The sequence below is a fragment of the Polypterus senegalus genome, chromosome 9 (assembly GCF_016835505.1).
Source record: "Polypterus senegalus isolate Bchr_013 chromosome 9, ASM1683550v1, whole genome shotgun sequence".
Taxonomy (NCBI): Eukaryota; Metazoa; Chordata; class Cladistia; order Polypteriformes; family Polypteridae; genus Polypterus; species Polypterus senegalus.
Window position 1 is genome coordinate 111,316,461 of NC_053162.1, and position 27,090 is coordinate 111,343,550.

Sequence of the window (27,090 nt, forward strand, 5' to 3'; positions counted from 1 at the left end):
CCACATCAATTGGATAAACAGGAAATTGGGAGCTGTGGACACTGTGTGATGATAGAATGTGTTTTGTTACTCAAACATGTAGTGCTCAGTGTTAAACTATATAATTATATTATTGCAGATATCAGAAGCAGGCTTAATTGAAATTCTGGAAAAAGTTAGTCAGCAGACACAAAAGAAGACAACGGTAAAGGCAAGTATCACTTTTTTACTTTTGCTGCAAGTGAAATGAAAGTCAAAAATTGGTTTTAAGTAAACCTCATCCCCCAAAACATTTAATTTTTTTTTATTAATAATATATCAATCACATCTTCTAAAAGTGATTCTGATCACTTTTTCTTTTTAACACAATTAGTGTTGGAGAATATTAAAATTAACTTGGTTACGCAGCGTTATTAAAGCCAGGAGGTATAAACAAAAACAAGCAATGCAGTAGCAGAATTTTTTTTTAATGCAGTTATTGTTGTTTCAATAAAGTATTGTGTTGTATTACTCCTTAATTTAAAAAGTAATTTGTGTAACTCACTTTGCTTTGTTTATCCCCAACACTAATCCCAAGATCTCATAATCGATATCCATTTACTGATTTATAGACAAAATCTTCCCGCAAGGGTTATGTGGGTAAAAAGGTGTATCCCATTTAAATACGGTATGTATGGGGTATATTTTGTACCACAAAGTTTATATGCATAAGTAAAATGAGTATCATGTTGAAATAGCTTTCCCTAATGCTAGAAGGATCAAAAATAAAACAAGTCAATTGGAGTCATATGTAGCTGAGCATAATTATGGTGATATATCAATAACAATCTTGAAAATAACCAATCTAAAAAGGATAGGGATGCGTATGACTTAGAAGGAATACACATTTTAGGAAGGATAGACATAACAGAAAAGGATGTGGTGTTTATGTCAAACAGAATTTAAATGCAAGTTATCTTCAATTGGGTGTTGAATCCCATCTTAGTGAAGGCATTTGGCTTCATCTGGAAAGCATTAGGGAAAGAGGCTTTATTTTTGGAGTGTGTTGCAGGCAGTAATTTTTTTTTTATTATTATTATTATTAATTTTATTACAATCCATACATAGCAATCAAGTTTTTACAAAAAAAAGAATTATGTTAAGAACAGATCGATCCCCACCGCTGAGAGAGCGAGCAAGCCAAACGGCGTAAAATTTAAGGCTTGTAAACATACCTAAATTAATAAATTCTCTGTGCTTTATAAACTTATTTTAAAATATTACTGATTAGATCGCACTTACGATCGCACTTTCGCTCCCCTTTTCGCTCTCAGCTGGCGACGATGTAGCGGACCGTGGTCCCAAGGAGTCTGTGCTTTCGCCCATCTGATCCAGGTCTGTCTTTGATAGGCCGTATCTTGAACTGGGGCTTGCTGATCACAGCTTGGATGTAGCTTTAGTTTTCGATTCTTTTGAACCCCCCTTCTTGTTGGCCATGTTTATATGTGCTTACATATACTGTAGCAGTCCCTCTCGGGTTGAATAAATACAGGATATCTCAGAATAATAAGCAAATAATATGAAAAATGGCACCACTGCTAGCGGAGCTCCACTTCAGACATCCATCTCTCGCATCGGACGAGACCAAAAAAGACAGTAATTTTAATGCAAATCTGTTTAGTAACATTAAAATTGCAAGTTTACAGGGAGGTAGAGTCACTGTGGACTTTAAATACCCAAATATTAACTGTTCAGAAATAGTTTCATTCCAAGAACTTTTTATTTCTTTTTTTGTTTTTTTTATTAATTTTATTGCAATCCATACAAAGCAAACCAGTTTTTACAAAAAGAAAAATTAGTTAAGAACAGATCGATCCCCACCCTGAGAGAGAGAGCAAGCCAAACGGCGTAAAATGTAAGGGTTGTAAACATACCTAAATTAATAAATTCTCTGTGCTTTATGAACTTAATTTAAAATATTATTGATTAGATCCTGCCATGTTTTGAAAAAAGTCTGTACAGATCCTCTAACTGAGTTTTTGATTTTTCCAATTTCAAATAATATAACACATCGGATTCCCACTGACTTAAAAGAAGAGAGTTTGGGTTCTTTCAGTTTATCAGAGTAAATCTGTGTGCCAAAGTGTAGTGAATGCAATCACAATTTGTTTGTCTTTCTCCACTTTAAGCCCCTCTGAAAGAACCCCAAACACAGCTGTTAATGGGTTAGGAGGGATTGTGAGTCCAAGGCTGTCTGAAAGGTAATTAAAAATTTTTGTCCAGAATAATGTTAATTTGGTGCAGGCCCAGAACATGTGACCCAGTGAGGCTGGGACTTGGTTGCAACGTTCACAGGTTGGATCATGCCCTGGAAACATTTTGGAGAGTTTTAGTCGAGACAAATGTGCTCGATATATAATTTTAAGTTGTATAATTGTATGCTTTATGCATATGGAGCTCGAGTGAATTCTCTGCATTGCTACTTTCCACTCCTTTTCTGATATATTAATTGAGAGATCTTTTCCCAGTGTCCTCTTGGATCTTTGAAAGGAGGGATTGTAAAATGATTTTATATATTGTAGAGATGGAGTCTAAGTCCTTGAGATTGAGCAATATTTTTCCAGCATGGATGAGGGTGCAAGATGAGGAAAATCTGGAAGGTTCTGTTTAACAAAGTTCCTGATTTGAAGATAGTGAAAGAAATGTGTAGCTGGAATGTTAAATTTGGAATGTAATTGTTCATAGGATGCAAAGACGTTGTCTATATAAAGATCTCTAAGCAAGTTAATTCCAAATTTTTCCAGATATTAAAACTGCATATGTTTGTGAAGGTTGAAAGAGGTGGTTCTCTTGCAGAGGTGCCACAGATAGAAGCTTCTCCGTCTTAAAATGCTTTCTACATTGGTTCCAGATTCTAAGTGAGTGGAGCACAATTGGGTTATTAGTGTATTGCCGATAACGTGTGTTTATTGGAGCACAGAGCAAGGAATACAAAGAAGTACTGCAGGATTTTACTTCTATTGCGGTCCAAGCCTGTGTATGTTCTTCTATTTGTGTCCAGGTTCTTATCCTGTATATTTGCTGCCCAGTAATAAAACTGGAAGTTAGGTAGAGCCATGCCACCTTCTGCCTTTTGTCTTTGTAGGGTCGCTCTTTTGATGCGTGGATGTTTTGAATTCCAAATAAATGAGGTTATTGTTGAATCTAATTGCTTAAAGAATGATTTATTAATGTATATTGGATGTTTTGAAATAAAAAGGAGCTTAGGAAGAATATTCATCTTAACAGTGTTAATTCTTCCAGCTAGTGTGAGATGAAGGGTTGACCATCTATGCAAGTCTTGTTTAATTTTTTCCATGCAGACGCGAAATTTTGTTGATAAGAGCTTTATGTTTACTTGTGATGTTTACCCTAGGTATTTAAACTGTTCTGCAATGATAAAAGGTAGGGTGTCTAATCTAATATTATATGCTTGAGAATTCACTGGAAAGAGTACACTTTTATTCAGATTAATTCTGAGACCAGAGATCTTTTGAAATTCTGTGAGTGCTGCTAAGACTGCAGGCACAGAATTTTCTGGGTCCGATATATACAGTACCATGTCATCTGCATATAATGAGATTTTCTGTTCCAGTCCTTCTCTGCTAATCCCCTTTATCTGATCAGTATTTCGACAATGTATTGCCAGTGGTTCAATGGCAATGCAAACAGCAGCGGTGACAAGGGCATCCTTGTCTAGTGCCACGCTCTAGTTTAAAGTAGTCTGAGCAAATGTTGTTGATGCAAACTGAAGCTTCTGGGTTAGTATACAGTAATTTAATCCATGCACAAATGTTCGGCCAAACCCAAACTTCTCCAATGTAGTAAAAAGGTATTTCCATTCAGTCATGTCGAATGCTTTTTCTACATCCAATGATAATAATATTTCTGGGGTGTTTGGTTTAGTTGGTGAGTATATTACATTAAACAGGCGTCAAGATTTGAAGATAAGTGTCGGCCCCTAATAAATCCAGTTTGGTCTTGTGATATTACGAGGGAGCACTTTCTCCATCCTTCTAGCTATGATTTTAGAGAGTATTTTAACGTCGTTATTCAGAAGTGAAATTGGTCTGTATGATGCACATTGTAATAAGTCCTTATTTTGTTTTGGAAAGACAGTGATTAGTGCTTGGCGAAAGGTTTGTGGAAGAGATTGGTTATCTCTGGCTTCTGTAAATGTTGCTAATAGGAGGGGAGCTAGCTGAGCGGAAAATTTCTTGTAAAACTCTGCAGGGTAGCCATCAGGGCCTGCTGCTTTTTACGCCTTGGAGTGACTTTATAGCATCTAGTAATTCTGATAATGCCAGAGGTTTATCAAGTTCCTCCACACTAAAAGCGTCTATTTGTGGTATCTGTAATGTATCCAGAAATGCATTAGATTGTGTATTGTCTTCTTTAAACTCAGTAGTATATAGGGATTTATAGTAGTCTCTGAAAGTGTGCATTATATTTTTGTGTTCGATGATTTTATCTCCGTCGTGTTAGTGATTACCGAGATTGCGCTATGCACTTCTTGCTTGTGAATTTGTTGAGCTAAAAGCTTATTAGCTTTCTCTCCATGTTCATAGTAATGGTGTCTGGATTTGTAAATTAGTTGTTCAGTTTCTTTAGTTGTCAAGAGGTTTAATTCTGAATGTAGAGCCTGCCTCCTCCTATGTAGAGTCTCGCTTGGTAGTCTGGCATGTTCTTCATCTATTTTAGTAATTTCTTTTTATCTCTGCTACTTTCTTGGCTTGGATTTATTTCTGTGGGAAAGATATGAGATAATCTGTCCTCTTAAGAAGGCCTTAAGAGTTTCCCAGAGTATTCCTGCAGAGATCTCGGGGATGTATTTGTCTCTAGAAAGAATTTGATTTGTTTGGATATAAATTCAGTACAATTCTCGTCAGCTAATAGAAGCGGTTGAGGCCATCTGGGGTGAGTGTATGGGGCTTAGTAATTTAGCTCCAAGATCATAGGTGCATGGTCAGAAATAACAATAGCATCGTATTTGCAAGATTTAATCTTAGGCAAGAAGTTATTGTCTATAAAGAAGTAATCAATCCTTGAGTAGCAATGATGTACTGGTGAGTAGAAAGAATATGTTCTTGAATTTGGGTTTAAAAACCTCCAGGGATCTGATAAGTTGTGATCAGTTATAAACTTTGTAATTATCTTTGCGGTGTTAGATGCGTTCCCCTGTGGAGGAAGTCCTATCTAAAAGTGGATTTAGAACACAATTAAAGTCCCCAGCCATTATAACTTTATGAGTGTTCAGATTGGGAATGGATGCAAATAAATTTTGTATAAATTCCTTATCATCAACATTAGGTGCATAAACATTTATCAAAATCATTTTACAGTTAGATAAGTCTCCCATGACCATTACATATCTCCCTTCAGGATCCAATACTACATCTGATGCTACAAATGGTACTGTTCTATGTATGAGAATTCCCACACCTCTAGTTTTCTTCGTAAAACTAGAATGGAACATTTGGCCAGTCCAGTCTTTTTGCAGCCGGAACTGATCCTTGCTTAGTAAGTGGGTTTCCTGTAAAAATACTATTGTAGCATTTAGGCCTGTTAGGTGAGAGTACTTTCTTTCTCTTTAATTCGTGATTCAGGCCTTTAACATTCCAGCTTACGAAGTTAACTGTCCCATCATGGAGACACTGATTCTGAGTTTTTGATGTCATTTTATAGTCTTAACTGGAAGTGAGACAGTTTAGGTCTTAATTTCCTATTTCCCCTAGAGTTGTTGCCATGCAGCTTATTATTACGTTGGTAGTTATAATTATAAAGATTAAGAGGATAGATTTAGGTATAGATCAAGCCTGCTCTCTTTGTCCCCCTTAACCCCCCACCCTCCCTTTTTGCCTCCCCAAGTGAGGCTAAAACCCACTTCACACAGTCCCAGTCCTCTGACATACCCAGAGACAGAGCACGTCCAAAGCAAAACAAGCCCCATGCAGCGGCTTTAGGGTTAAAAGATAGAGATATCTGTTACCAATATAGTCTTTAAAAAAAAAAAAAAAGAATTTTGCACTTAAAATATATATATAGTCTTCAGCAATTTTAGTGCATTAAGATGATACACCCAGATAATAAACCCGGGGGATGGTGTTACAAATGTGTCCAGAATAAGCATAACAAGTCTTAATGCAGTAATAGCAATAACAATAAACCAAGGGTATGATATTGAACAGTCTCATTTAGGGTAGACATGAAATAATTAGAAAAAAAAGAGAAAAAAGAATAATTAAGCACAATAAAACATAAACAGGATAGCGCCTTAGTAATACTAAGTAAATGAGAATATATGCTGATACAAACCTGTATTTTAAAACGAATAGATCAGACAGTAGATTATTAATCCTTGCTTTATCATTAACCGCCATGACTCACTATTATGTATCAGAATAGTCCCGGGATCAGCTTTCTTAATTCCTTTTCTGCTTCCTCCTTGCTAACGAAGACATAGAATTGACCCTGCCATTCCACTTTCAGTTTTGCCGGATACAAGAGGCTGTATTTAACGCTGGCTTGCTGTAACCAGCTGTTGCTGGAGAGAAGTCAGGGAAGATACGAATGTGGTTATTTTCATATATAATATCTTCCTTGTTTCTGAGGAGTGCCATCACCTCTAGCTTAAATGATAATCGTTCAAAACGAACTATAAAAGATCTGGGTCTTGGTCTAACGGTGTTTGATCCGCGCGGTAAGAAGCTGCTATTTCAGATTCTGCTTTAAAGTCGTCCCCGATTATTTTAGAAAACAATTCAGCTGCGAATTTCACAGGGTTTGAACTTTCTCGATTCTCGGGCAGACCTTCAATTCTGACATTATACCTTCTACTTCCATCTTCCAAAGCAGTCAGTCTGTCTCTGAGTTTTTTGCATTCGGAGCTGACATTTACTGCTTTTTCTTGACACTGGCAGCTAAATTTTCGGCCATTTCAATCCGATTCGTGAATGTCTCCTTGAGATCCTCCAATTAATCAGTAAGCGTGCTCAGTTTAACCGAGTTTTCCTGAATGCGCTCTTCAATTTCACCTAGCACCTGTCGAAGCTCAAGTTGCACCTCTTGACGCAGCCTTTCATTTGCCTGTTGGAATTCCTGTCGCAGCCATTCATTTGCCTGTCTCACCTCCTGTCTCATTTTTTCGCTTGCCTTTGCCCTTGCTTTCTCATTAGCCTTCTCGCTTTTCTTTGTATCTTACATGAGCTCAGCGAGCAACACCTTCAGTTCAGACAGTTCAATTGTGCTTTCTTGTGCCGTAGATGAAGCAGCAGACTCTGCTGTAGCTGGTGTCCCCGCTGCTCCTGGCTCGCATGGAGTAATTAAAGCCGAGGACTTCAAGGCCTTTTCCAGTTTCAGGTGATCTTCTCCGATCGGCGAGCTGTCCAGATCTGCACTCACGATCGCACCTTCGCTCCCCTTTTCGCTCTCAGCCAGCTCTCAACAACCCCAGACCATCACACTACCACCACCATATTTTACTGTTGTTATGATGTTCTTTTTCTGAAATGCTGTGTTCCTTTTACGCCAAATGTAACGGGACATTTGCCTTCCAAAAAGTTCAACTTTTGTCTCATCAGTCCACAAGGTATTTTCCCAAAAGTCTTGGCAATCATTGAGATGTTTCTTAGCAAAATTGAGACGAGCCCTAATGTTCTTTTTGCTTAACAGTGGTTTGCGTCTTGGAAATCTGCCATGCAGGCCGTTTTTGCCCAGTCTCTTTCTTATGGTGGAATCGTGAACACTGACGTTAATTGAGGCAAGTGAGGCCTGCAGTTCTTTAGACGTTGTCCTGGGTTCTTTTGTGACCTCTCTGATGAGTTGTCTCTGCGCTCTTGGGGTAATTTTGGTCGGCCGGCCACTCCTGGGAAGGTTCACCACTGTTCCATGTTTTTGCCATTCGTGGATAATGGCTCTCACTGTGGTTCGCTGGAGTCCCAAAGCTTTAGAAATGGCTTTATAACCTTTACCAGACTGATAGATCTCAATTACTTGTCCTATTTAAGTGATTTCTTGATTGAAACAGGTGTGGCAGTAATCAGGCCTGGGGGTGGCTACAGAAATTGAACTCAGGTGTGATACACCACAGTTAGGTTATTTTTTAACAAAGGGGCAATTACTTTTTCACACAGGGCCATGTAGGTTTATTTTTTTTTTCTCCCTAAATAATAAAAACCATCATTTAAAAACTGCATTTTGTGTTTACTTGTGTTACATTTGACTAATGGTTAAATGTGTTTGTTTGATCAGAAACATTTTGTGTGACAAACATGCAAAAGAATAAGAAATCAGGAAGGGGGCAAATAGTTTTTCACACCACTGTATACTGTAGCAGTCCCTCTCGGGTTGACTAAATACAGGATATCTCAGGATAATAAGCAAATAATATGAAAAATAACACCGCTGCTAGCGGAGCTCCACTTCAGATGTCCATCTCTCGCATTGGATGAGACCAACAATTCCATGCTGTCTGAGCCACGGCAAAACGTTTCAATGCCTTTCCTGTACGGACCTCACAGTTCAGAAAGAGTTTAATCCCAAGATCTTTAAACGCACTCAGTCAAGTGCTCCTTGTAGAACTGTTTGTACTTTATAAGTACAGTTAATTCACTGTAAACTTGCACTACAGTTATAATATTACACAACCTGCGCCACTTTATAAAGCGGGTATTTACATATGATGCTGATATCATTTTAAGATGAAATGCAGCAAAATATGTTTAATATATTATACAGATAAAACTTTAACTTCATTTAAAAATCTATATTCTTAACTGGGACTGGCATGAAGGATAGAATAATTAAACATGTACTACGAAGATATTTCAATGTTCCTTAAACGTTTTGAAGAATCTGCGCTCTAAGCTTACAGATGGCTTAACGTCTATTACAGAGCTGATTGTGTGGCCATCCACCATACATAAGATAACATATTGACATTGGACTTTCTATATTGGACATAGAGCCACCCATGAGTGCTGCAATAAATATTTTCATCGAAGGTCGCACACAATTTCCTCGCCGTGAATCCCATGTTTAATAACGTGCTTTAACTATCCTCATGAAAATGATATCACGTATACATCTCAGTATTTTAGTTATTCAGAGAGTTGTAATATCATGAATGTAATGGATTCTGTGTCCTGTCGGAGGAAGAGAGCCGTTTAAGAAGCACGTAGTGATTCACACACACACAGCACATAGAAGATAAAATTCAAAACAAAGCATTTAACGTGCTACTTTAATTACGATATGATTTGAGAAACTGGTTAATTAAACGATTTTAAGATGAAGTTTATGATGTTCTATTTTAATGACAAAATAAACTACGTGATTAAAGTGGACATTTTGAGACTGAAGTTGACATTTCGTGCTTTTTCCCCACTGTGTGCCTTTTTTTTTCTCTACCCTAAGAAGCTTTCATATGACACTCAGATGGTGGGCTATGTCTTGCCTTTTCACGGCGACTTTGCCTCCACTTGGTATTCGCTGAAATTGTTCCATTTTCCCTCTTCCTTTTCCCATTGTGTTTTCACAGAAGTCTGAGCTTATGGACGATTTATATTGATTTGCATATTTAAAGAGGGGTAATTCTGGGAGGAGTTGGGGCGTTACATAAAGCGCGTGCACGAGCGTTACTTTTCACGCTGACCAGGATTTATGTAGCGGAAGAACGTGGAAGTTGGAGTACACACAGATTCCTGCATCTGGATTTTTCTGTGCGTAAGCACTTTTCGGCTTTTGTGCTTACGCTATGTTATAGTGGTAATTTTACGCACGGCATTATACATGAGGCCCCAGGACTCTTCCTAGAGCTGGCCGGCCATCTAAACTGAGTAATCAGGGGAGAAGGGCCTTAGTCAGGGGGGTGACCAAGAACCTGATGGTCACTCTGTCAGAGCTCCAGAGGTCCTCTGTGGAGAGATGAGAACCTTCCAGAAGGACAACCATCTCTGCAGCAATCCATCAATTAGGCCTGTATGTTAGAGTGGCCAGACAGAAGCCACTCCTTAGTAAAAGGCACATGGCTGTCCGCCTGGAGTTTGCCAAAAGCCACCTAAAGGACTTTCCGACCATGAGAAACAAAATTCTCTGGTCTGATGAGACAAAGATTGAACTCTTGGGTGTGATTGCCAGGCGTCACATTTGGAGGAAACCAGGCACTGCTCATCACCAGGCCAATACCATCCCTACAGTGAAGCATGGTGGTGGTTGCATCATGCTGTGGGGATGTTTTTCAGCGGCAGGAACTGGGAGACTAGTCAGGATAAAGGGAAAGATGACTGCAACAATGTACAGAGACGTCCTGGATGAAAACCTGCTCCAGAGCGCTCTTGACCTCGGACTGGGGCGAACATGACCCTAAGCACACAGCCAAGATATCAAAGGAGTGGCTTCAGGACAACTCTGTGAATATCCTTGAGTGGCCCAGCCAGTGCCCAGACTTGAATCCAATTGAACATCTCTGGAGAGATCTTAAAATGACTGTGCACCGACACTTCCCATTCAACCTGAGGAAGCTTGAGAGGTGTTGCAAAGAGGAATGGGCAAAACTGGCCAAGAATAGGTGTGCCAAGCTTGTGGCATCATATTCAAAAAGACTGTACTTGCTGCCAAAAGTGAATCGACAAAGTATTGAGCAAAGGCTGTGAATACTTATGTACATGTGATTTCTCAGTTTTTTTTTTTTTTTTTTTTAATAAATTTGCAAAAACCTCAAGTAAATGTTTTTTTCACGTTGTCATTATGGGGTGTTGTGTGTAGAATTCTGAGGAAAAAAATGAATTGAATCAATTTTGGAATAAGGCTGTAACATAACAAAATGTGGAAAAAGTGATGCACTGTGGTTACTTTCCGGATGCACTGTAAACTCCCAGCGGTAAATGAGGATTTTGGAAACTGGAGGGAGAAGTACTGCTTAGATTAAACAGGCTGAAATAAAATAAAATCTCCAGGTCCAGAAATTTACCCTCATGTTCTTAAGGAGGTTAGTAAGCAGCCTGCTATCCAATCCCCAAATGAGGTAGCTGAAGTCAAGTCAGATGCAAAGTTCACAGAACTCCAGTCTGATTATCTGTTTGTTAGGTATCTGGAATTGTGTAGGGTTAATAATATATTATTATTTGGAGTACATACATTTCGTGTGTGTTCCGTGTCTACCATGATCTGTGTAAATGTAGGATGACAGGAAATACGAGGCAAGAAGTGTTGAACACATAACTAAAACTTTTTTCATGTTATAATAATAATGACAAAATGTTGCTGTATAATGTGTGAAGACTGAAGTCCAAATATCAAATAAACACTTTCACAAAAGGTAAAATGTCTAGAGGGCTCTAATAATGTTAAAAAAATGTATTTAGAAGGTCATAAACAGGTTTTCTATGCTCTAACTTCGAAAATATTAGATTTATAAATAAAGAATCCTACTTCGTGGAAATTCATTTATCTGTCTGGAGCGGATTAACCGCGATAAACGAGGGTTTACTGTAACTGTGCAGAGAATATTTATAATAAGTGTGGGAGAGTTTCTAAGGGCTTAAAATATATAAAAATAACCATACAAACATATGGGTTCTACATAGCGGATTTTCACCTATCACGGGGGGTTCTGGAACGCAACCCCCGCGATTTTGAGGAGGGATTACTGTAGTATTATTATTATTATTATTACTACTACTATAATAAAAACATACTCTTGACATGAGCCTGTAACGCCTGGTGTAAATTTTTGCTACTTGTAAAAGTTAGCGTTTTTCTTTTTTTAATCATTTCTATTCCCTGTCACATTCACGTGGTACAACAAAGTTGCTTCTCCCTCTCTGAGTTGATGGCGTTTATCACAATTCTTTTCACAACAACAGTGATGACCACAGTTGGTACTGTGGTTGTTCCCTGGTCAGAACAATTTGTTGTACCGGCAATCCAAGATACGGTGACCACTATCGGACTATCATGTGGCATTTGCGCTTTGACAACAAACACACCCATGCAGAATGTGGGAACAGCGACAGATTTACTGAGATCTTGGACATCTGGTAACATTTTGTTGAGAACTGTGTTTTGAGTTACATCCCAGGGCAACACATTACTGTTGATATGCACCCGTTTCCAATCAAGGTCTGTTATCCTTTCTTGAATACAACAAATTTGGCATAAAGTTTTGGATTGTGGCAGATTTGAGAACGAAATACATGTGAAATGCTACTCCTTATTTAGGAAAAGATCCCAGTCATCCCATGGGAGAGACTTTCTGAGACTGTGGTCATAAAGCGGTTTCTGGACAAAGGCAGAACCGTACAGCAGACTACTTCTTCATATCACTTTCGCAGGTTAATGGACTGCTGCACGGCAGCGCAACTCTGCTCGTTGTTATTATTATTTGCAAAGGAATCGATATATGGCATTGATACAAGAATCGGTCTCTAAGCTGTGTGCATTTTCTATATGTATGTCTCTGACTGTTAAACAAGTTTGCTTCAGGTATCCAATAATTCTGGCACAACTAAGCAAGCATATAATTGCGTCCTCAATGTCAGTTTTTCTTTTTCGTGTATGTGCTGCAATATGTGAATGTTTGTGGAGAATTGCAGGAACTTTAGCTTCTTCTTTCACAGCAGCTTTTCTGAGTCTGCCTTCGACTCTCGATATTCCATCTTGTGTAATCGGATTCAGTTTGCACTTTGCCCGATACCTTGGCGAGCCCTTAAGCCTTGCTGTTTCGTTGAAGGATATGCGTGTGGCAGATTCACTGGCAGGGTCACGCCCAACCTCTTACTGCGTCTAAATGGTGCCATCTTTCGCCTTTACGCCTGTTGCACCTGCGGTGTTCTCTTTGTCCGATGTAGAATCTTAATCTGAGTTCACCTCTGTTATAGCACATCGTTATTTGAAAACTAACAGTGTCAGATTGGGGGGAGAATGAACATGACTGAGAGAATAAAAGTGAATAATGAAACAAAACACTAATTTTTACAAGTATCATACATTTACACCAGCTGTTACAGACTCAAATCAACTGTATGTTTTGATTCTATAATAGTAGTAATAAATAGCCACACACTGCTAAAAACAGTCAGTGCATGAAAGCCCCACGATCAAACCTGACACCTCTTGACTTGGAGACAGCCGCTCTTACCGCTGCACTAGCCATGCAGATGTATATGTGGGTGTGTGTGTTGTACACTATCACAATTTCTTTTACTTTGATTAAATTCTTGGAAAAAAGCACACTTGTTGTTATATCTGCCTTTTCTGAAAGTGTTTATTTGATACTCGGACTTCAGTTAGCATTTGGCCAATTACTAGTAGAACGTGAAACATTTCTGTTCTAGTTATGTGTTCAGCACTTCTTGCCTCACATTTTCTGTCATGCTACATTTATATAGATCATTATAGACATGGAACACACATGAAATGTGTGTGTTCCAAATAATAATATATTTACCCAATGCAATTCAAGGCACCTCACACCCAGATAAACAGACCTGAGCGCTGAAAATCATCTTTGTGACTTGAACTGCATCGGTGGGTGGATGGGATATCAGGCTGTTTGTGCTGATCGTCACATTTGCAAAACAAAAGACGCAAAGGAATTTAAGGTGGCCTGGGATTAAAAGATTTTTTCGTACGCTTCAGGGATTCTAGTGTTAAAGTTGAAATGTCTTTCTTTGATTCTTTTTATATGCAGCAGTATTTAACAACACTGATTTTAATTTCCGGATCATCTTCAGTACTTGGGTGTTGCACCATGTTAGCCATTATGGATGTAGTTAGAATTTAAGCAAAATGACTCCTTTTATTGGCCAGCTAGAAAGATTACATTAAAAGGTATCATTTTGCTTAACTTCTCACTGGATTATCTTCAGAAACTGCATCATTCATTTGGTCTGTTCTTTTTGGGCACACATGTTCTGTCTTCAGTAAGAAACTTAGGCCTTGTGACCATTTTGTGCTTCTGAGAAAGCTTTCCATACTTATTCCCCATGACTAGATTTAGGGCAGATGTAATATACTGTCATTGTTAAGGTTACAAATGATTTCTAATCATTGTGATTCTGTTGGCAACAAAAGTCTTGAATCGGGTGTATTCATTTGAAATTTATTTTAGCACTGTGGTGCGGCAAGTCCAAAATGTAGATTCTTGTTGGTGTATTTGAATTTCACTTTTTAGCATCTTCTCCATTTTGACTACTGCAACGGCTTGCTGTTAGCACTAGTCCTGGAATTGACAGGTTTCATTGTGACACTCTTGATTTCTCCATTAGAAGTGAGCATTTTTTTTGTTGTCTTCATTAGTCAAGAGAAGATATGCGACAGTGTCCTATCCATCTTCACTTGCATCCAGAAAATGGTGCATTTGTACTGACTTTATTGTTCCAAAATGCAGGTTTGATGCATCTGTTCACGTTGCAGTTTCCCAGTAGCTGTAAGTCATCCATTTTTTATCATCCCATCCGTATTTCTGTTTGCACAATTCACTTATGCTTTTTTTCAATTGCTAAGATACTTTCTGCAATACTGAAGTCCCTGTCTCAAAACTTTGTACAAAGTTCCTAACACACAGTTTGACCAAACAGTTAATCTACCATCCTAAATGCACTACAGCCATCAAAACAGTTAATCCATATCTCAAGATAGACTCACACCACCAATACATTAGCACTTCGTCATTTTGGAAGAACACTATATCACACATGAAAGAGGCTTAAAAACACTAATAAACAGCGTTACATAAAATAGAATCATTAAAGGATCATCCTTCAAGTAAAGCCTGATTTTGTTTTACATACTGTAGCATAAATATAGAATATTCATTTAAAATATATATATCGCACTTACTTTCAGTACTACAGAGAGAAACTAAATACATACATTTACATTTGGTCCATGACCGTAATGATACCATTACGGCAATTTTCTGTGTTCTGTGACATCACATCTTATGTCCTCTAACGGTACATCATAGGTAGTATCTCTTGGCATTTATGATCCATCCTTGACATTGCTCTGGCAAAATATCTTGGCATCCAGCGTTTATAGCATCTAGTAGTGACACATTTTCATGTTACTGGTGGTCCTAAACCTTCCACCTCCATGCAGAAAAAAAATACTCAATGGGGTTTAGGAAGGGGGAGTATCATGGCAGAAAAAATGAGGACATCCCTTTGGTATGCTGCAAACCACTCTGTGTCTGCAGTGGAGTGGTGGAATGCCACATTATCCCACATTACAACAAGCAGCATTTGTGCTCGCTCGCTCTCTCATCCTCTGGTACCAGTATTGTATAGAGTTCATCAAGGAACAAGATGGTGTGCTCTGTGTTGTATGGGCCAGTGACTAGTTTGGCTGATAACACACCATCGTTGCCTGTTGTTGCACAGATTGTGATGTTGGCCTCTCTCTATCTTGGAACTTGCATTGTCGCTTAATGACCTATAATATTCCATCCACACTGCTGTCGGTTCGCCAGATTAAACCCAGCTTCATCCACAAAGATGATCACATGGGCTGTTTGCATAGCCTCCAACTCCATGACTCTCTAACAGGAAAAATGCAAGGTACTGTATTTTAAGGATTTCATTACAGTACCATACTGCATACATAGCTTTGTATGGTGTGTTACATTTTATTGAATAGACCTCTTACCTAGACATATTGGTATCAGAATTCTTTCACACATTCACTGTTTTTCTCAAATGGGACAGCGTATAAGCATCTGCAGGACTCTGCCAATTTGTTGTCATGCTTACACCTGCACTTACCTAACCAGGTAATCATCTGAAATGGACAGCTGATGTATTTGGACTGATTTGTATTACAAAGACCAAACACATCAGGTATCCATTTCAGTTGATTACCTAACCAGGAGCCTCATGCATAATGCCGTGCGAAGAATTAACATTACAACATGGCAAATGGACAAAAGCAGAAATGTGTGTACGCAGAAAAAAATCCAGATTCATAAATCTGTGCAAATGCCATCTTCCACGTCATTCTGCTACATAAATCCCGGTCAGCGTGAAAAGTAACGCACGTGCCTGCTGTCTCCTCCCAGAATTATGCCTCTTTGAATATGCAAATCAATATAAATAGCCCTTAACCTCAGGGTTTTGTGAAAAGGCACGGGGGGAAATAGAAGAATTTCAGCGAATACAAAGTGGAGGCAAGGAAAAAACGTACTATTTGTTGATTTAAACAGTGGTATAAACAACAAAAGGAAGCTGATCGAGTGACATAGAATGTCGGAGAAACTCAAAAGCTCAAGTTCACAAAGTCACACAGTGCCCAAAATGAAAAGAAGTTGTCAGATATCTAAGTTGCCGTAAAAAGGTGAGTCGTAGCCTGCCGTCTGAGTGTCATGAAAACTCATTTAGGGTACAGAGGAAAAAAAAATTGGGCACACAGTGGGGAAAAAAGCACAAAATGTCAACTTTAATCTCTAAATTTCCACTTTAATCATGTAGTTTTTGTCACTAAAGTAGAACATCATAAACTTAATCTTAAAATTATTTAATTTACTAGTTTCTCAAATCCCATTGTAACTAAATTAGCACGTTAAATGCTTTGTTTTGTATTTTATCTTCTACTAACAGAATACCCGCGCTTCGCAGCAAAGTACTGTAGTGTGTAAAAAGTTATGAAAAAGAAAAGGAAAAATTTTAAAAATAACGTAACATGATTGTTAATGTAATTGTTTTGTCATTGATGAGTGTTGTTGTCATATCTCTATATAATATATATATATAGATATAGATATAGATATAGATATATAGATAGAGATAGAGATAGAGATAGAGATATATATAGATATATAGATAGAGATATAGATATATATAGATATATAGATAGAGATAGATATATATAGATAGAGATAGATATATATATAGATAGAGATAGATATATATAGATATAGAGATAGAGATAGATAGATATAGATATAGAGAACGAGATAGATAGATATAGATATATAGATAGAGATAGATAGATAGATAGAGATATATAGATATATCTATATATATCTATATATCTATCTATCTATCTATCTCAGCAACACTCATAGCAATGACAGAACAATTACATTTTCAATCATGTTACGTTATTATATATATACTAGCAAAATACCCGCGCTTCGCAGCGGTGAAGTACTGCATTCAAATTTTTATTAAGAAGAAAATTAAACCTTTTTAAACTGTGGGACAATATGCCAATAATTATTTGTTAAGGATCTCTTTGTATACCACGTTGTCAGTTCGGCCCTCCGGTTGTAACATGACCAAGCTGTGCGCTGAGCTTACTCTTGAGCATGTAACTTACAGTTGGCCATGTGAACAGTAATCTTGTCTCAAATCTCACAGCTTGGATTGCTGCTGTCATAATCGGTTTGAGTTTTATGGTTTGTTTCAATTACGACAGTATTTGCAGGATTTGTTGTGTTGAAGTGACATTTGGCATCTGTCAAGCGTTGTAAGCACACAACCGGTTTCATCGATAAAATCACATCCAGCTTTTGAGAGTTTAAACATTCATAAACATTAAAGTGTCCACTACTGAAATAGTCACCTGTGAATCTAAGATGTTTAAGAGGCATTGGCGGTTGTCCAAAGGTGTCAAATATTTGGCCATTTCTGTACACTTGAAAGCAACAACCGAACAATTCAGCGGCAGCCATCAACTCACATGCAGATGCATAGGTGAAGGGCTTAAGCATTTCACTCTTATAGTGCTCCTGTGTAGTATAATTATCTCCTGTACCGTCATCAGTCCACACCTTGAACCTGTCCCAGTCATTCAATACATAAGACAGAATGTTCCTCCGGATATCAAGAGTGAGCCTGATATGGCCGTGCAATATGTAACAAAGAGAATGGAAAAGGTAGGTGGTATCTCCGGGCATGGAAACCACTCGGTAAGTGACAGTTCTTTGATCGATTAGAATTTCTTGAAGATGGGCCCATAAGTAACAAAGACTGTTGAAAAGTTCAATATGGCGGCCGACAGTGGCATCATATTACCGAAATAAGTATGTACATTGGTTTCAGTTAGTGGAGGGAAGCCGCCTACCAAATTTGGAGAAGATGGGGCCATAAATAAGAAAATTCAACATGGCGGACGTTGTTGACCGTTATGACCATTACGCGTAGAATTTCGAAATGAAACCTGCTTAACTTTTGTAAGTAAGCTGTAAGGAATGAGCCTGACAAATTTCAGCCTTCTACCTACACAGGAAGTTGGAGAATTAGTGACGTTGGAAAGTTCAATATGGTGGCTGACAGTGGCGTCATACCACCGAAATAAGTACGTACATCGGTTTTGGCTAGCGCTGGGAAGCCACCTACCAAATTTCGTGAAGATGGGGTCAGCCTTCTACCTACACGGGAAGTTTGAAAATTGGTGGACGTTGGAAAATTCAATATGGCGGCCGACAATGGCGTCATACCACCGAAATAAGTACGTACATCGGTTTTGGTTAGCGCAGAGAAGCCGCCTACCAAATTTCGTAAAGATGGAGCCATAAATAAGAAAGTTCAACATGGCAGACGTTGTCAACCGTTATGACCGTTACGTGTAGAATTTCGAAATGAAACCTGCTTAACTTTTGTAAGTAAGCTGTAAGTAATAAGCCTGCCAAATTTCAGCCTTCTACCTACACGGGAACTTGGAGAATTAGTGATAAGTCAGTCAGTCAGTCAGTCAGTCAGTCAGTCAGTGAGTGAGTGAGTCAGTCAGTGAGGGCTTTGCCTTTTATTAGTATGGATATATATATTATATATTTGGGAATGACTTTGTATATTCCAGCGCTGACTTTATATATTCAAGTTTTGACTTTATATATTCAGAAAAAAGTTTCGACTTTATATATACTGACGCTGACTTTATATATACAAGTTTAGACTTTATATAGTTAAATTTAGTCATCATTGCATAACTTTTTCTTTACCATAGAAATTTAAAGACTAAATTCAACTTCCATTCCTACCAAAGATATTTCTGGCGACTATATAGAACCTACTTATATTCAAATTCGAGCTATTGAGCTGTCGCCTGCCTGCCTGAATAAGTCACCCTTGCTTCGCTCTTACTTTTTTACCGTTCATTTAATCCTGGCTAGTGGCGGAAAATTTATAGAATGGAAGGATTACACTTAGTATGGCTGTACCAAAACAATTATTGATGGCGAATCGATTATTCATAAAGCTTCAATTGGTGATCTGTTTTTCTGTGTTAACCTCATATTTTTTCATACTTCTTCTCAAACCAAGGGGGTGCGAGGGTAAAATGAATCAGGAAGCGCTGATCAATGTAATCGGTGTACCAGGAAATCATGCATTGACAGAAGTTCCCCTTTGCTTGGAATTGAAAGTGTGATTAAATGTATTATTTTTTAACGCGTTATGGAGCACATCCATCGAAGCTTCTCAGCTGTGCTTGTGCTAAGAAAAGGAAACATTTTAAAAATAACGTAACACGATTGTCATTGTAACCTTTTGTAAGTAGTGCCTGGAGGATTCAGTGTGGAGAAACTCTAGAGACAGCGTGTGTATTAACTTGTGGATTTTTCTGTGAGTATTTGGTAGCAGCGTCACAAAGTCACTTCCGTAAGACTGCGTTAGCTGCGGAGCTCAGCTCAGAGCGAAATGAGGTGAATGGGAGGGGAGATGATGATGTGACTCCCCACCCGCCTTTAACTGTCAATCACCCACAAACACAGTCTCTCGGAATTTGTATAAGCACAGCCCTTCACCTGCAATTTTAACTTAGTTACAAAGTGATCAAAACTCTCGCTTATATCCTGCGTCCTCTCATTAAACTTGTATCCCGCATTACCCGTGGGCATGACAAACGCCAGTGGCAGCCTGTCTATGAACTTAATTTTAAACTTTAGGTTTACACCGTGCTTTGTTTCCGAAGTAGCAGCACTCATGAATATGGTTGTATATGTCACTCGCTCGCTTCTTATTGTTTCGCTGCCTTCTCAATTATATAATGCATGTTTTCTTCAGTGCTTTTTGGAGCTCTTCTTGGTTTTCTGCGTACTGCGTTGACAGTCAGTTCACATGATTACGTGGCAGGCGTGATGAGGTCACACGAAACTCCACCCCCCACGGCTTTCAAGCTCAATTCCATTACAGTATATGGAGAAAAATAGCTTCCAGTTATGACCATTACGCATAGAATTTCGAAATGAAACCTGCCCAACTTTTGTAAGGAAGCTGTAAGGAAGGAGCCTGCCAAATTTCAGCCTTCTACCTACACGGGAAGTTGGAGAATTAATGATGAGTGAGTGAGTCAGTGAGGGCTTTGCCTTTTATTAGTATAGATGTGCTCTGTGTCTGAATCACTAACTGCTTCTTAAATGGGTTTTTTTCTTCCTCCGGCAGGACACAGAATCCATTACATTCAAGATATTACAGCTCTCTGAATGATTTAGAATACTGAGATGTATACTTGATATCATTTTCATGATGATAGGAGTTAAAGCATGTAATTAAGCATGGGAACAAGGTGGTACAGTGATTATTCATGCCTCACACAAGATGCTTGCTGCATCGTGTGCGACCTTCAATGATGAAATTTATTGCAGCAGTACTGTCTCTTTCAAATGTGCTAACCTCCAATTTCTGTCTGTCCTTTTGTTTCTCCAAGTAAACAATTGTCACGCAATCAGCTCTGTAATATAAGTTAAGCCATCTGTAACCTTAGAACGCTGATTCTTCAAAACTTTTAAGGAACATTGAAATATCTTCATAGTACATGTTTAATTATTCCATCCATCTATCCTTCCCTTGTCGCGCCAGCCCCAGCAAGAATACAGCGCGAGGCAGGAACAATCCTCGCTAGCGCTGCGGCACCGTGTTCTCACATGTTTAATTATTAACAATATAGATTATTTAAATGAAGTTAAAGTTTTCTCTGTATAATAAACATATTTTGCTGCATTTCATCTTAAAAATATTGTCATTATATGGAAATACACACTTTATAAAGTGGCTCAGATTGTGCAATATTATAACTGTATTGCAAGTTTACAGTGAGGTAATTGTACTTATAAGTACAAAGCATTCTCTCAAAGTACAACGGAGCAGTTGATGGACTGATTGAGTGTGTTTGTAGTTCTTGGGATGAAACTGTTTCTGAACCACAAGGAAAGGCTCTGAAGCGTTTGCCATATGAGAGCAGTTCAATAGACAGCATGGCTGAGGCAGCGTGTGCTAGATTCTGTACTGTATACCGATGATTCTCTTTCCAGTGTACTGCTGTAGAGCTGTGATTTCCCCACTCAGATACAGTGATGTAATATGGAAAAAGATGAGGCAATGCCTAAAGGGAGCAGCTGAAAGAAGAAAAAGGTGCAGTGAGAGTAACAACGCTAAAGCAGCTATGGTATTTAGAACAGTTTGAACATTATATTGTTACAGGTTAATCACAATCAGATGCATTAAACTAATGAACAGTATGCAGTTAATTTCAGAGTATTTGATATAGCCATGTCAGGGATATGGATCTAAACCGTAGCACTGCTTTGATGCTGGGTAATGCCAGCTTACAAAACTGAGCAGAGAACTTGCTTACACCAGGGTTGGAGCTACCATGAAAATGTACGTGGCTTTACGGCAAGTTTAGGTTTTATACATCGCAATTTGAATGTGAAAACCTTTGTACGCAACATTTTTGTGCATATACACTATTTATACATGAGGTCCCAGGTGTGTAGCTGTCAGGTGTTTATTTTATATTTGTTTTTGCAGTCTTTTTTTCAGGGATCTTGATAGTAATGTCACAAATTGTAATAATTTAGTTTTGAATGTATGTTTCATAGCTTTGACAACAGTATGTAAGCATTTGCAAAATGCCCTCTAAAAATGTAAAGTTTTGATGGTGGTGAATTTTGAGTGAGGAAAGTATCCATGAATTTTGAAGTAATTAGGCATTGAAAGCAATGTGAAACGATTCATAGTTTAGCCCACATACACTAATATTATCTTTCCAAAAAGATACAAGTCTTTACTTAAATTACCTTCGTGCCACCACAAAATGGCAAACGAAGACCGGTGTCTTTATCTGGGACATTGTTGAACATTGGTTTAATGTCTGCCATTAATACCACTGGTTCCTCACTAAATCTTGTTAGGACACCAATAACTGTTTTAGTTAGGTCGGGACCTCTTAGTAGTTGTTCTAAGTAAGAAAAGTCTTTTTATAGGTGACTGTACAATTAAAAACCACTTGAATTTTATTTTTCTTTGAATGATGCACACAATGTGGCATATACCACACACAGGCTTCATTACAGTTCAGGTTTTCTTTGGGTACTTTGACAACATAACTTTCTCAATATTGTCTCTCATTAAAGCTTTATAGTCTTTGTGTACACCTGAATTTTTGCTCAGTTTTCTTTTTGAGTCCAACAGCACGCTGTTCTGAACTATAGAGATTGTTTGTTTGGCATTTTAAGTGTCATCTTTTAAAGGCAGATTAAAACACTAGTGGGCACCGACCAGTCTTGCAGAGTCCTGAGACTATAATTATGAGACATAAACTTGATGGCCTCCTGTGACGTATCTTCTTTCTCTTCCCAACTATGCTGTGGAAAGCCTGAATTCTACTGTTGGTACAACATTTCCTCTGTTACTGACACACAATCGACTGAATGTTTAGGTAGCTTACCACTGTGCTTTATGAGGTCATCTATTTCCTTGTATGGCCCCTTGACCATCCTTCCAAGCGCAGTCTTTACAGAATGAGGTCCATCTCCTCTGCTAGGTATGATTTGCCACAGCTCAAAACTTTTGGGGTTGTTGATGCCTATTAAAAGATCAACTTCAGAATCTATAATGGGTAGACGTACCCTAAAGATCTGTCCACTTCACAATGTCCTCCTGCTGTGGAATATTTTCTCTGCCCACTGGAATAGTGACCTGCATATAGATTTTTGGCAAATCAGTATATGTACTATAATTTAGTCCATAGACTTGCAAATCTGATAAAATAGTACTCTTAGTATTCTTGAATCAATATCACAATTACTCATAGTTTTGAAGAATACTTGAGTTCTTCAGTAAAAGATTAACTGTCTGTGAATATTTTCAGTACAAATTGTTACTGTAATACCAAGATCTATAAAGATATGTTTCTTTTACATACCTTTCACTCTTAGATTTAACATTAACCAGGACCACATTTACGTATTGCATATTCTCCTTCGTCCCTAGTCAGTGCACGTATTCCCTTCTCATTTTCCTCATTAACGGCTGTAACTCCATCCTTTTTTTTTTTTTTTTGGTATGCAGAGTGTCTGGTTGCTGCAAAGAACATGGGTTAGGAGCATACGCTGATAGAGCGCATTGCTGCATCCACCACATGACAAATGAACTCTGGATCCCAGATTAAGACCCGAATGCAGCCATGAGGCCTCAGCACCACACTAGTTCAGGTGGAATGGAACCAGTGTGAGGTTTTTTTTTATGGTGGCTGGAGTGCCAATTCCGTCACCATCCTCCACATTTTCCCTGCAGGTTGGAGGGCCTACTTGCAGGGCTGGATGCAGATTAACATCATACACAGGACGAAGCAATTGCAGGTTAAGTGTTTTGCTCAGGGGCCCAACAGAATAGAGTCACTTCTGGCTGACATTTAATTTTTTTCTTTATAGATCTTAGCAAGGTGACCCTGTTTGAGACATCAAAAGCATAAACCTTTAGGTTTTAAAAAGTCAGTTCTGTCTTTGTGTGGCAATTCTTCGGCTTTATGATATTCCACAAGAATGTGCTTGTCACTGCAACATACTCAAAAATTTTTATATGCATAAATTGTTGTTACAGTCTCTTTGTTCAAGGTGTCTTGAGTCTTTTTACCAGCAACTTTGATAATATTTGTAGCAAAAGTACATCCTCTTTGGCCACTCTTTATGGAGAAGTTTTTTTTCCACTCTTTCCATTTTTTCCTTTTTGTATACATGGCTTTGACATGTACTTCCAAACAGAGAATGCAACATTATTTTAGCCTGCCGATGTAGAAAGGTAATTAGCTTGGTGATGCCTGCCCTTCTGCCTTCATTTTCTTGAAAACTGTAAGCAAAACTTGCCCATTTATCTTGTAAAAGATAAAGCTTTGAGAGTATAGTTCAAATTTTTGAATTGCTGTTGAATTCTTAACCATTCTCTACATTGGATATGGCGTTCATACAACTAGCAAGAAACGTTGCATAATCTCTTAGAGCCATTCCATCATTCAGCTTTATTTGAAGCCACTTCAATGCTTTGTTCAGGTGTGCATCAGGTATGTATATCTGGTTGCCATAGTAACTGTCAAGTAGCTTTCTGGCTTCTGCATAGCCTTGTCTTGGTGTCTTCCATGTATAACATTTAACCATATATTATGCTAGAGCCTCTAGTGTAGTCTACTGTGTGTATATATATATATATATATATATATATATAGATATATAGATATAGATATAGATATATATAGATATAGATATATATAGATAGATATATATATATATATATATATATACCCGCTTTGCAGCTGAGAAGTAGTGTGTTAAAGAAGTTATGAAAAAGAAAAGGGAACATTTTAAAAATAACGTAACATGAGTGTCAATATACAGTAATTGTTTTGTGAGTGTTAGGAGTGTTTCTGTCATCAAGGATTTGATTATCATTATTTCTTTCAATCAGGTTCGCATTTGTAGGATGTGTTCAAGTTACATTCCGTGTTTGTCAATCGTTGTAAAGATAACAGGTTTCATTCATCGATTTGTTTCTTACTGCATCAATAAACAGCTCGTCTTCCTCTTTATCTGAGACGTGACACACTGCATGCACGGGTATTTTTTTTTACACTGTGTTCCTTTAGTGGGACATTGACTTTTTCCACCATGTGCTTTGTTTCCGCAGTATCTGCACTTATGAATATGCTTGTTTGTATCACATGCTTCATATTTTTTTGCTGCCTTCTCAGTTGTGTAATTCGGTTTTTGTTCAGCACTCTTTGGAACTTTTGTAAGTAAGCTGTAAGGAATGAGCCTGCCAAATTTCAGCCTTCTACACGGGAAGTTGGAAAATTAGTGATGAGTCAGTGAGTAAGTGAGTCAGTGAGGGCTTTCTTTGCCTTTTATTAGTATAGATATATGTATGTATATGTATGTGTGTGTATATATGTATATGTATATATATATGTATATGTGTGTATATGTATATATATGTACATGTGTATATATCTATACTAATAAAAGGCAAAGCCCTCACTCACTCACTCACTCACTCACTCACTCATCCTCCAACTTCCCGTGTGGGTGGAAGGCTGAAATTTGGCAGGTTCATTCCTTACAGCTTCCTTACAAAAGTTGGGCAGGTTTTATATCGAAATTCTACGCGTAATGGTCATAACTGGAAGCAGTTTTTCTCCATTTACTGTAATGGAGATGAGCTTCAACGCCGTGGGGAGTTTCGTGACATCATCACGCCCCCCGTAATCACGCAGTACATAGAAAACCAGGAAGACCTCAAAAAAGCGCGGAAGAAAACATGCATTATATAATTGAGAAGGCAGCGAAACAAGAAGCGAGCGAGTGACATATACAACCATATTCATGAGTTCTGCTACTTCGGAAACAAAGCACGATGTAAACCTACACTTTAATTTAAGTTCATAGACAGGCTGCTGCTGGCGTTTGTAATTTAGTGCCTGCCCATATAAGGGCGTCCGTCAGCGGCAATCCAATAGCAAACTGCCACGGGTAAATATTCACGGGTGAAGGACTGTGCTTATGGAGAGGAAGATGAGATGGTCAGGGTGGTGTTTGACACAAACTCATCGAAACTGCGAGAGAATGTTTTAAGTGCCAGGACTAAGGTAACATTAAATACAGCCATGGACATAGCACGAGATGGCACCAGCACAGCTGGGAACCTTCGATGCATGTACACCGAGTGGCTCACGTGAACTGACACAGTGCACAGATAAAAGGCAACAGTTCCAAAGAGCGCTGAACAAAAAACGAATTACACAATTGAAAAGGCAGCAAAAAATATGAAGCGTCTCATACATACAAGCATATTCATAAATCCAACTACTGCGGAAACAAAGCACACGTTGGATAAAGTCAATGTCCCGCTAAAGGAAGACAGTGTAAAAAAAACCCGTGCATGCAGTGTGTCAGGTCTCAGATAAAGAAGACGACGATCTGTTTATTGATGCAGTAAGAAACGAATCGATGAATGAAACCTGTCATCTTTACAACGATTGACAAACATGGAATGTAACTTGAACACAACACATCCTACAAATACGAACCTGATTGAAAGAAATAATGATAATCAAATCCTTGATGACAGCAACACTCAGTAACACTCACAAAACAAATACTGTATATTGACAGTCATGTTACGTTATTTTTAAAATGTTACGCGGGTATATATATATGTATATATATATATAACCCGATCTACATACTCGAATAATGGATACTTTATTCGCCATCAATGATTGTTTTGGTAAAGCCATACTCAGTGTATTCATTAGATGAACGGTAAAAAAGTAAGGGCGAGGGGAGGATGACTTATTGAGGCATGCAGGCTGTAGTGCGCGTCAACTCTATCTGAATTGCGATCACATTTGAAAAATATATCTTTTCAAGTTCTATTTAGTCCATATGTGTCAAACTCGAGGGCGGGCCACATCCGCCCGTGTGTAATTATATCCGCCCTTGAGATCATTTTATATACTGTATTATTGTTATTAAAGCCCGGGTATATGAAGCGCTGGTAACACAATAAACTACAGATCCCATAATGCAGCGCTTCAGCTGCCTTGCCGAACACTTACCGCGTTAATCAAGTCTACCTTATGATGCTGCAAGTTATTGCGAAGCTAGCTCACACGATGCTGAAGAGAAAAGTTGATTCTGAAAATAGAGCCTTTAAAAACCGATGGGAGGCTGAGTATATGTTTACTGAACCCGTGTGTCTCATTTGTGGAGCTAATGTGGCTGTAATTACAGAATTTAATCTAAGAGCGGCACTATGAGACAAAACATCAGGGTAACCTGAATGCAATGCAGAAGATACAGAAAACAGCATAATTAAATAA

The 27,090-nt window shown here is 38.3% G+C and overlaps 1 protein-coding gene across 1 annotated transcript in view; it reads left to right on the forward strand.

Moving 5' to 3' along the window:
* Positions 1-27,090, forward strand: part of pdcd5 (programmed cell death 5) — a 107,486-nt gene that overhangs the window by 72,314 nt on the left and 8,082 nt on the right. The window contains exon 5 of the mRNA XM_039763576.1: positions 119-190. Coding sequence (XP_039619510.1) covers positions 119-190 — 72 coding nt within the window. The remainder of the gene's footprint in view (positions 1-118; positions 191-27,090) is intronic.